This window comes from Chiroxiphia lanceolata, chromosome 8, assembly GCF_009829145.1.
Source record: "Chiroxiphia lanceolata isolate bChiLan1 chromosome 8, bChiLan1.pri, whole genome shotgun sequence".
Classification (NCBI taxonomy): domain Eukaryota; kingdom Metazoa; phylum Chordata; class Aves; order Passeriformes; family Pipridae; genus Chiroxiphia; species Chiroxiphia lanceolata.
The window spans coordinates 15631267-15643579 of NC_045644.1; the positions used below are offsets into that span (position 1 = coordinate 15631267).

At 34.7% G+C, this 12313-nt stretch overlaps 1 protein-coding gene across 7 annotated transcripts in view; it reads left to right on the top strand.

The window, feature by feature from the left end:
- KNDC1 (kinase non-catalytic C-lobe domain containing 1) overlaps positions 1-12313 on the top strand; it is a 59791-nt gene that overhangs the window by 37912 nt on the left and 9566 nt on the right. For 5 of the 7 annotated variants that reach the window (XM_032694863.1, XM_032694864.1, XM_032694868.1 and 2 more), the window contains 12 exons: positions 82-143; positions 2296-2454; positions 2807-2884; positions 3545-3641; positions 3814-3976; positions 4072-4913; positions 5021-5165; positions 6733-6809; positions 8467-8870; positions 11324-11417; positions 11529-11626; positions 11799-12010. In XM_032694863.1, coding sequence (XP_032550754.1) covers positions 82-143; positions 2296-2454; positions 2807-2884; positions 3545-3641; positions 3814-3976; positions 4072-4913; positions 5021-5165; positions 6733-6809; positions 8467-8870; positions 11324-11417; positions 11529-11626; positions 11799-12010 — 2431 coding nt within the window. Of the gene's footprint in view, positions 1-81; positions 152-2295; positions 2455-2806; positions 2885-3544; positions 3642-3813; positions 3977-4071; positions 4914-5020; positions 5166-6732; positions 6810-8466; positions 8871-11323; positions 11418-11528; positions 11627-11798; positions 12011-12313 lie in introns of those variants that run through there. The other 2 variants (XR_004358272.1, XR_004358273.1) reach the window with 1 other exon arrangement.

Consider the following 12313-nt stretch of genomic DNA (forward strand, 5'->3'; position numbering starts at 1 on the left):
TTGACTTTTATTTCTTTAGAGGGGAAGTGGAGAAGAAAGCAAATGTCTTACCTTTTATTTCTGATTTCTTTTCTCATTTAGAATCTTGTGATGTATTTTATTTAGCTCCTGAAATTGAAGAAGAGGATGTAGATACTGAGAAGGTAATGTGGTAGGTTACATAGGTTGCTTTTTATTTTATCAAAAGACAGTTTTATCCCTCTGCTACTCGAGGAAGAAAGCTAAACTCTTCTAAGATTGTGTTAATATTTCTCATTTCTCCCAATATTTCTTGGTTATCTGTGGGGATTTTTTTAACATATTGATCTCCCATGAATTAGTTGATTTTATAATTTTGCCTTTCAGAGTTCTTGGAATAAGTGCCAAAAATCTGTTATTCAATAGTTTTCCATAAGACTTAATTATTTTCAGCTTGTTAGCAGTAAGACAGACTTTGAACTCATGTTTTCACATTCTGAAGGTCACACTAAGATCAGTATTTTAAACAGTCTAGGCTAAAGCCCAGACATTAATCACATTTAGAAGATTGGATAAAAATATCATTATCGGTATGTTTTTACTATGGGAACGTTATGAATTATGTCTCTTACCAATACAGTTTTCCTAGAGCTTCTTGCTATAGATAAAAGCCATAAGGTGCTCTTAGACTGAAGATAATAAAAATGTCAAATAGCAGGTGAATGTGTCTCCACTGCAACTGCATCTGAATTGCAAACAGTGATCTTTGAAGTTAGGGAAACAGAATTATGTAACAAGAAAAGAGATTAGCTAATATGCACCTTGTGTCCCATGAGTGCTTTGAAATTAGACATAATAATCATGATTCAGAAAAAAGGTTTTCATAAAAAATATACTAAAGATATTCAAATTTCTGTAACTAGAAAATGTTTGTATATCTTCCTTAACATTTCTTTTTCTTAAAGTGCTTTGATCCAACATGCAGGTTTTTCAAAGGCTTCAGAAGCTTAAACTAACCCTGAAATACAATACAGCAATTTCACCAGACAGTAGAAATTAATAATCCTAAAGTCTTTGTGCTTTGTTCATTTTCTTTAGAATATCTGAACTAGTCTGTTTCCTTATTTTTCTACAACATTATATATAGAATAAGCTGACCTGTTTTCTTGCTTTTTTCCTGATAATGGTATAACTTTCAGGTTATGAACATTTAGTTCAAATTATGGTAGGGGAATGAAGACTCTGTAGTGCCAGTCACGGTACAAGTAAAAAAAACTTTCTTTGAAGAATATGATAGACTGGATAGCAAGATTTTCCTAAATTAGTAAATTTTGGGTAATCTTGCAATCCTGAGCCTAAGGGGAAGAATTTTTTTTTTGTTTTAATGGAGTTGCTTTCTCCTACTTCAAATGTTTTTGTAGCTATTAGTAGCTTTTGTTCAATAGTTCAAATAGTTCACAGATTATTTCCTTTATAGTGAACTGCCTTGTCAATTTTGTTGATTGCTGTTCACTTTGCTTGAAAGAGTACTAGGACACATTGTTCTGTGGGACCACATTATTTAATGCTGTGCTTAGATTTCTGTCCACTAAACCTTTTTAATATCTTTCAGAGGCAACATGAAGTGTTGTGCTTTAAATTTGTTAAAGTTGCATTTATAGTATGTTAACATATGTAAACTAAGCATTAAGTGGACTAAATCTGACTCTGTCTTAAAACTGTAATTCTTCAAATGAAACAAGAAAGCTTGTGAAGAACAAGTACTTTTGAAGGTCCCTTATTGAGGCGAACTTCAGTTGGTTTAGCTGCAGGTAGCACAATAATTGCTAAAATAAATATGCAGTACCTCATTGTTCTGACAGGTGTAATCTTCTCTATAAAATATGAGTTCTACTGGCTAGCTTGTAATTACTGTGTGCCACTTACTGGCTGAATTATCATGAACTTTTTTAAATAAATTGTTACTGGCCTGGTTTTATGGTAGAACTCTGAGGCTTGCAGCAGTCTTTATACATGAGAAAGGAATTCTTCAAAGTGGTTCTAAAATACTTTTTTCCTAAATGATTTCCCTAGACAAAGACTAAGACAAAGTCTGTTGTTCCAACAGTAGAAAATCATTGGCCCTACATCAAGTAGTTTTCAAAATGGGCTGGGATTTTCTTCAGCACCTTGAAAAGCCATGAATGTAATCTGTACTTTGAAAGCTTTAGTAATTTTTTTAATTTTTTTTGGGGGGGGGGAGGAATTTTTGGATAATTTGCTGGAATTGTTTTTGAAGTGGAGGCTACTTTTTTTGGTCTGCTTATATCTTTCCTGTCTCTTACGTTATACCAATAGGTCTGCATTTATGGTGTTGCTGCAGTTCTATGGATGGCTGCAAAATACAGTGTTCCACCAAGTCATAAACTAGTATTGCCAAGAAAATTAAAAAAACTACTTCTGGATATGGCAAGAAAAAACCCTGATGAAAGACCTTCTCTAGCTGCTGCAATTAAGGTTGCTAGATTTAAGCAATTTTATGTGAAGTCTAGTTGTGTCTAAGTCTCATTTTAGTGATTTGAAAATCAAAATAAAGATTTAGTATTTTTAGTAGACTGGTATCTAATTAAATCATAACCATTCGCTTTGGGATTTTATTTTTAAAGTTACCCCCTTAGGGACACAGAGGGGTGTGTTTTTAATTTATATTGAAATTGTCAGTAAGGTACTCTGAGTAGGTTCATAAGACTTCCTAAACTTAGATTACTTCTAATTGACTATTAATCTTGACTTTGTCCTTGTCCAAGAATACCTCACTTGAATGAAAACTTATTTACTGACTGAAGATTACATTTTGTCTTTCTTTTAGACATGCAGTCATTATTTACTTGAACAAGGTATAGACAGCAAAAATATTTTGACCTTATTGAGTAAATCTGTCTTTGAGGTAAGAGTACCACCTTTCTTTAATTCTGTATGTTTTTTCAGTTAATTCAGTAAATATTTTCCAGTAAGATTTTGTGCCCTGCAAGTGTCGTTAGATTTGGTTTTGTTGTTGTTGGGGGTTTGTTGGGTTTGGTTTTTTTTTTATTTATTTCTAAGTAGTCTATAGGTATTGCCTTTTCCTAGGTCTTGCTATCAGAATGATCACTCCACAGATCATGATGCTCTGACTCCACAATCTGTATGGGTGAAGAACAGTGACTTTATTTCATAATCTGTCTTTTTATTTAGCACCCCTCTTATCAGAAGACAGTAATATGTAATTGTTGTGTTCTGTTTATGTTTCAAATGTGTGTATTTGAATGTGTGTATGTAATGCATGCAGCATTCAGTCAATCCATGGAACTGACTCTGTTCAAAACTTTGATTACCTTAAAGTTCTGATTTGAAACAGAGCATTTTCAAGATTTCTAAATAGTTCTACCAGTCCTTAGAATTCTGTATGTAATTTATTTTAAAATTCCACCATGGCATGACCAGGTTGTTGCTTTGCAACATTCTAGATCTATATGAGGCTTGGGGTTTTTTTTTGAAGTAACATGCTGAGCAGAATTTAAACAAAGAAAATGCTAATAAATTCAATTTGGGCTTCAATTTTTGTTAGGTTGTTAAGGAAGGAGTCTTGTCCCAAGATCAGGTTGCTTTTGAATTTAAAAATGAAAAACATGAAATGGAAATGGACTCTTCAGAGTCAAGTCAAGGTAAGCAGTCAGGCTCTGACATGTTTACTTTGTTTTAGTATTTTCTAGATCAGTACTCCATGTAAGATTTTTCTCAGTCTGATATACAATTGTTTTTCTATCTAAATTGATTGTTATTTACCTTGCATTTATAGTTTTCATATTGTTCATCTTTCTATGTTTTTGTTTTTAGGATTTGTGCCTTTTACCAGTGAAAGTAAACTTGTAGCAGTTAAAGGACCAGTACCATGCCAGATTTCACTAAATTGTGAGAATGCTAGATTACCTGTTGCATTCACCTCTCCTGCAACTCACTTTAAGCCTATTATTCTGCAACAAGATGCAAATATAACAAAGTTAGTATATCCTAAAGAAGAATAAGTTAAAATTTAGACTTCATTGTTAAATCTACTGGAATTGTCCTTAAAAAAATTCCTTTGTTCTTTTTCAGAGAGGTTCACGCACCAGTTTCTGAGCAATTCAAGAAAGAGAAAAGAAAAGAAAACCATATGGACCACAACAACTCAGGATATGTAGAAGACTCTAAACACTATGGTACTGAGTACACAGATGTTGTTGAAACTGCACCTGAAACACCTGAGTGTGATTTACAAGTTCCAGGCCACTCATTCCAGTTATCCTCAGAAGAGCAAAAATCAGTCAATACATTTACTTCTTCAGTTACATTACCATCACCGTCAGATTCCTCACATATTCTACAAGGAAAAAGCATTTTATCTGAAGATCCTTCCAGCTCCTTAGCTTGTCCTACGTCTCCTAATTTTCTTCATATAAATAACATCATTCTCAAACAGGACTCAGAGAAAAGAGTGTTGACATTTGTACCAGTACATTTAGCTGTATCAGAGCAAATACAAAATAAGCCTCTTCGTTCAAGAATTGCTTATGATTGTTATCATAGTTTGCCAGTGTTACTTTCAAGTACTATTGCAAGTTATAAAATGAGCATGCAAACAGAAGATGCTTCCCTTGGTAACGTGCAAAGTCGTGAGATTACTGACACACAGAACAAGTTTGATAAAAGAAGCCCAATTATTCAAACCAACTGCCAAGAAACTGAGTGTGCTACCAGTGTAGACAGTATTTTCACTGAACAAGAACACACACCATGTACCTCAGTGAATAAAGACTATTATAATTTCTTTGATGATAAAGTCCTACCCCATCAGAACAGCACAAGTGATGCTTTACTTCAGAAAGTGATTCATCTTATACAAGAGGAGTTTGCCTTTGATGGCTATCTAGAGAATGGAGTTGAAGTTTTTGATATGGGTATGTACATTTTCTTCTGTATATTATTATAATTGATTTGTGAGAATATTGGTATTAATGTCTTTTTTCTCCCTCTTTTGTTTGTTTCTGTTCTTATTTTAAACAAGGTAACTTCATTTTAAACTTAAAGGAAATTAAGTTTGGTGTGTTCTCTGATAGAATTTGTGAGAAGTTTTGTGACCTATATTGGGATGAAAAATTACTGGAGAATCTCTATCAGGTAGTAAATGGAGAAAGATCTTCACACTTATGGTAGGTGGTTTTTAACTTTTTTGTTGTTGCAGTTGAATTTAATACTTTCATCCCTACTTTCTAGAAGCAGGAAAGGATACGCTGCTTCTCTTCAGGTATCCTTACTTGTTTTCTGTGAACTCTTAATTTCACATTTTATTAGATATTTCATGCCTTTCTTCATGGCAAATAGTGCTTAATGGTTCAGTCAAAAATATTTTCCACTACACTTATCTGTACTTCATCTTAGGATAGCTTAATAATGGAAACCTAATTCTGATCGATACTGGTTACAACCATTGATGGAGAGCTTCGTAGTCTTGTTAAAAGGAGGCTGTTTAATTAGAAGTTAAATTTATTATTCTTACTGTTCAGTTTGCTTAGTCTGATATTAGTTGTTTATACATCCTTGTTTTCTATTCACATCCAAGAAAAAGGAAATTAATTTGGCTTTTCTAGAAATGTTCTACTTAACTGGTGTAATTTTACTCAGCGTTCCTCCTGGCAGTCTTTTGTAAGTAGCCTGTTAAGTGAGAAAACACCAGCTTAAGGAATTTCTCATTTTACCTATTTTATCTGCAGTGACATACCTATCTACCTGAAAAATAATAAAAAACATTCTTGTTTCATTGCAGCCTCCAAATGTAGAACACTTCTATAAAAGCTTCTTGCTGAAGACTGTTGTAATCACATTATGTCATAGTTAATTTGGGGGCTTTTGGAACTACAAATTTCAAGTTTTGAGAAGGAAGCTCAGTGATATGGTTTAGAAAAATTTCAGTGTTGAAAGATAACCCTTACAGCAAGTTTCAGATATAATAGATCATGACCTCCAAGCACCAGACCTTGGCATGCTGGCCTATTTTCCATTTGGGTTGGGATTTTTAAGAAGATATTGAAAATTGGTTGGAGGTTAGGGCGTTAGTTCCCCAGAGTTGACTGTTATGGTAGGAGAAACTTGAGCTATTGCAGCTGAATTGCTGAAATGTACGAAGAGGTCATCATCTGTATGAACTTTCGTAACAAAGTGAAGATTTTGAAAGTGAGAGTGAAAAGGTCGTCAGTTATTACCCAGTGAAAAATACAGGTCTGGCTTTTAGATCACATGCAAGACTTGTCTTAAAGTATCTGAGACACTGCTTACTTAACGTTACTTTGACAAAGACTATAGCAGTTTTTAATTGTTAGCTTCCTTGACTTAAAATTATGATTATTCTCACCAGGGATGACTTAGATTCAGACTGCTATCTAGAGGTTGAATGTTGAATGAAAAGCCCACTACAGTAATTTGCAGTCTAAAGTTATGCCTGGAGTTACACGTTCTGTGTGTGTGTGTGCTCTGATACGTCTGTTGGAATTCTGTCAAATGCTGTTAATCTCTGTATCTTACTCAATGGGCTTTAATATCCATTTGATTTTTTTCTTGTAAAATAATAACCAAAGCTGAACATGCAGACTTTAGGAAGTAGATAAATGCTATGAAGGCCTTCACGTACACCGTAGAGTCACTTGTAAAATCTTGTTGTACTGTGATGTAAATACAAAAGTATATGAAACATTAATTTTTCTTAATCTTCTTGTTTTTCAGCATAACTGAGGCAAGTGATGCAAAATGTGGCAGGAACAAATCCGAAAGCTTTTTGGCAAGCAGTGACCAGACAGAGGGTGAGAAAGGACTTCATGTTTCTAGATCTTTATGGGTGCTAGGAATCTATCAATGACACAAGCTCTGAGAGATTGACATTTTGGGTGTGTCTTCAGGAAAACACTTGCCTTAACACTTAGAGTATCACTGCATCTGAACATTATCAATGTCTTGAGGACATAAATGTGTTTTATATGAAGCTTACATATGACTCAGTGTCATTGAGTGGGATGTCATTTAGTTACTTCTGTTTACATGGATGTGTCTGTTGAAAACTCCCAAAATGATAACTGCTGTATGTGATTTTTCCTGTGTTCTAGCAGATGTTCTAGTGGCATGCTTTAAAGTAGGGAGAAGAAGGGGGGATAGTCATGTTGGATAAGCTCCACACAGCATAGCAAGCTTAGCTAGGCAGAGAGGAGAGCTTTAGAAAATGCTTATGACTCATTAGAGTTTACTGAAGAAGTTGACTGAAGGATGGCTGTGCAGTAGATCTGGTCCTTCAATGTTCACTTATCAGGATTAAAACAAAACTAGAGAGTATAACAAAAACAACAAAAATAAAATGCACTAAAATTTTAAAAAGTATTGTCAATCTTATTTACAAATTCTGGTGAAGGGAATTGTATAGAAAAACAAAAAATTGTATAGAAAAAAAAAACTGAGCCGGGACTGGTGAATCTCAATACTATAACAAAACCCTTACTCTTTCTAGGCTTGATGTATTGATGAACAGCTTGTATTTGGTTGTTGTTGTACCAGTGTGAGGTGTTTTTTCAAGAAAGTTCATCCCAGTTGCAGCATTTAAATTTGGTTACTTCTCTGTTTTGAGAAAAGATAAACTATGTGTTCTTTATGGAAGGGCTTACATACTTACATTGTTAATTTTTATAGTGAAACATAAATTTGTGATTTTTGTGTTTGGCTGCCATTGTTCTATGCTACAATTTTCTATTTTGGCTCAGAATGATTGCAAATGTAGAGCCAGACTTTACCATGGAGTATGTGATTTCTTTGCACCAGTAATTTAGGTTCATTTGACTCCAAGATGAGAGATCTAAGCCCTGGAGGGTGCTGAAGTAAAAAAGAGAGACTTTTGGCAGGTATAAAAACTCCTGTCAGCACTGTACTGACTTTTGACTGTCACATCAGTCCCTGAAGGTTGGTAGTAACTGTTAGAACTGCAAAAAAGTCCCGTCATAGCTCAAGGGATTGAGTCCTGTAGGAGTAGAAAGTTTAACATCTATGTCCCCATTGGCTGTATCAAATGTTCTTGCCCTCTGTGTATGGAATAAAAGCTTCAAGACTTATGGATGGAAAAAAACCTTAAGAGCTAAGCATTTTACAAATGTGTGCATAGGTCTGACATATTTTACCTCTGTTTTAAAGCTTCTCTGCTGTGCTTTGTTTAAATGCTTGTTGCATGGAAAATATTTTGTAATTTTCAAAAATACATTGTTTAACTATTGCTTAATAGTTCTGAAATGCCTTTAGCCTTTATCATTTTACAATGTGTAGTTGAGAAAAAGAAAGTACAGAGCCAAGATAAGCATTGGACACCCCTGTTAAAGTGCATAGATAGTCATAAGTATCTTGTATGGGTAGTGTTTAAGTTCAGCAAAGCATGAACCACAGCACGTGACCATTATTTCTTTTTCCCCCATACACCTTCTTTAGAAAAAGGGGAAGCAAATCTTGGTGTGAAGGCTGAGCCTCTGATAAATACATCTTTAGTTGAAATGGATTTCGATGAGTCACCTTCAGACAATATCAAAAAAGAATTGAGACTGCAGAGTACTATCCCCATAGAGAAAGAGGGACAACATCTACAGAGCAACAGCTGTTATATTGGTCCAGACTTTGCAGAAGAAAATACAAGGCCAGAGGAAGAGGCCACGATAAAGATAGCTGGAAACAGCTACCTGGCATCTCCCAGTCTACCTGACTTTAATGGCTGTAGTCCTGGTTGGAGCAGTGCCTTTTATGGAGCTGAATGTTTTGATTCAGAAGTTCATAGTTACTTGAAAAACCTTGGAAAGCAGAAATCAAGTGAGTCACAAAATATAGATGCTAAAAAAGTGGTGAGTATATTGATTTTAAATCAAGATACCTCTTTACTTGCTGGTTAAAAGTATGATAATATTTGTTGTGTTATAGTGAGTCAAAACACCCTTTCTTCTTTTAAATACTGACTCTTAACTGGTTTAAAATCCTCAAGATTTGTCACATCTTTGCAATAAGCCACAGTAGATGTAGTATTCCAAAATAAAGAGCACTGACACAAAAGTGTAATCACCAGCCTACAACCCATCTTCTGTTCTTAAAGTTGACTGGGAAAGAACCATCTGCTATATGCACCAACCCCATAGTGGTGATGTTATAGAAAAGACCTAAGAATGACTATGACTGGAGCACATCTCAGGCCCACAGTAGGTCCTCACTGTCATGGGCTCTGAGCCCTTTTCCTTTGTCACAGCTTCTCACCCTTTGCCAACAGAATGATGGTTATTTGCTCCCATCTTCACTTGGAGATGGCTAAACATCATAATCATGATAATTAGTGCAGCCTCTAAAGTAGCTGGAGGAGCGTGGGTAGGGCGGTGAGTCGTTTTAGATTAGCAAGGTCTTTCATTTCCTTAAAGATCATATTGATCACATTTACTTAATTTTTACATTTTGGCATCTACCTATAACAAGCTTCAGTTTGTAAAATTTTTTGTTAATATTTGAAGTTCAGAGCAACAGTTTGTCTTCGCTCTGTCTTTCCTTGTTTAAATCCTCTGTTAATGAGTTTTATTTCAGAAACTGGTTCCTTGATTAACAGAAGTCTAGTTTTCATTGTCTGTCTAGGATTAGATCAGCTACTTTTTTGCTCCAAGTCTCTGGCAGATTTTTAAAAGGTTGGCTATAAAGTTGAGATAATTATTCTGCTTTAGAAGAATTTTTACCGATTGGAATTTGCAATTTTTCCAAGTTAGCAAAGTCATTCTATCATTACTTTGTTTCCTAGACTAAGGGACGTTCTATACAAATGTGTCCTGACAAATTAAGTGTACTTCAGAGGGAACAGAACAATTGAGTGTATAGCTTCATCAAAAGTTTTTATATTCTAGACCAACCTGAATTGGAAAATGTTGTGGAATAGAAAGGAAATTTGCTTCTGACTTCATTGCTACTTACCTCAAGTTTTTTAGGGTACAAACCACTTTTGTCCATCAGTTTCCACATGGCCACTCTTTCTGATTCCCTTTGTTTTCATAGTCTCTTAATCAATTTGGTTTTGCTTTAATTGACAAAGCAAAACCAGATCTTGAAGTAAAAGCAAGTAGCTTCCAATTAGAATGTGGATAATAGCTTTTCTGTGCTTTCCCTATTCTCTGTGTGACTCCTGTGCAGCAGTAGATCTTTTAAAAATCCACTGGGCTTTTGTGACTCTTGATGCTAATGAACTACGTTGTTAAACCTTTTGAGCTTTTCTGAAAAACAGTGACAGGTTTTTCTTAAACTCAAATTAATTTCTAGCAAGTCCATCCCATTAAAGCTAACCTATTTACCAATCTGTTGTTTGATATGTTAGCCCTGAGCTGCGTGTTTTCTGATCACTCTGCTTGTGGGAGTTGTCTGCTGCGTTCTGTGAACTTTCTCCATTTAAAATGCTGTTTCATGTAACTGGGTCACTGGTAGTCAGCTTAGGACCCAAGTGCAAAAGCCACTACTTTTATAAAGCACAACATACATTATGTTTATTGTTTCATAACGAATCAGAAACTGAACCCAAAATGGGTGGCCCATTTTCATCAGTTAGTAAAATAATGAAACCTTTGATATGCAAACAATTAAAAATGTTTACATTAAATCGGATATATTGTGAGAAGCCCAATATACTTTCATTTCTAACCATTGTTTAAGTTATATAATTCTATAGAAATTTAATTTTTTCAATTATGGGAAATGCATAAATGTAGAATATGAAAGCTGAATTTTGAAATTGATATGTCCTTTAGTTCTAGAGCAGCTTTCCTGTCTACCTTCTGACCTGGCTGTATAATATACTTGTAATTATACTTGTTTGGAAACCATGGATTTCAGTCAGATATTCAGTTCTTGCTGGAAATATAGGTCAACTGTTTAGCAGCATTTCTGGGGCCCACACTAAATTCACAACCCATAACTTTTAATTCTGGATGACTTCTGATTGTAAGTTTTAAAAATGCTCTTGGAAACAACCAGATAAGTGCAATTATAACTAAAGGCATATTTGTGTAAATGGATTCAGACAAACTTCCATGCAGTCTCATCATACACAAACCAGCTCCAGTTGTAAAACTGTGACATAACTAATACTTTTCTGGGGACAGGTAGTGCCTGCTAGAACTTGGCTGTAAGCACAGGTGTGAAAGGTAATTTTTCATGGTTAATACCATATTCTTGTCTGTTTGGATGTTCTTTTTTTTCATACAAAATAATTCTCTTCTAAAACTTCTGTTTCTTACTGAAACTGCCTTGCATTTACCATCCTGGTCTTTTTAAATAGGAACTAGAACAATTGCTAATGATGGAAACAAAAAATTACAGAAAGACTATAAAGTTTTACCAGAAACTATTGCAGAAAGAAAGAAGAAGCAAAGGTAAGATTATAGCAACTTACCAGTAATAAAACGGGTATGTAGTACTTTTAAGGACTTGTTCTGTAAATCAGAATCATTGATGTTCTTATATTGTGTGTTTTAAATCTAAAGGTCCTGAAACTAAATCTATGTTGCCCAAATTGAGAGGACAGCTGCAGGAAATGAAATCAAAAGTGCAGTTTCTTGAACTGGTAAAGAAATATGTTCAGGCAAGTCAGACTTTTATTTTGCTTGTGCTTCATTTGCCGTTTCATTACTGCATCAGTATAGTTGGCAGCTCAAATCACTATGTGAAATGTTTTGTATAACAGTGCCAAATTAATGTGTGGATTTTCCTCTTTATTTTCTTACATTTTATCATGGCATTGTTTCTTTGAGCAGATGATGTATGCAGAGCAGTGGGGTGTGGAATCCTGTGTGCTGCCTACAGTCATTCGCAACGGGAAAACTGACACCATGGACATGGCACCTGTGGATGAATCATCATTGCTTCTTTACTATAACACAGAGAAACACCAATGTAATAATCAAAATGGAGTGAGAGTTCTGCAGGCTGGTACACCACTTGGTTTAATGGCTTATTTATATTCTAGGTATAGTATATTTTGCACCTGAATTGGGGATGGGTTGAAGCATAGTTGTTAAATCAGGAAAAACTTGTCTCTGTGATAAATCCTACTTACTCAGCATTGAATAAATTCTCCTCTCGTATCAAGTTTCTGTTATTTCTTTGAACACTTATTTACAAGAATGGGCAAGAAAATGGCAAAAGATTGGCTGGGTTTGATTAAAACCCTAAATATTGATAATAAATAAAAACCTAATAACTTCAGACTTTATCTTTTACTTATTTGAGGTTTTGCTCTGATAGTTGCCATGGAATCAAGGCTTTATGC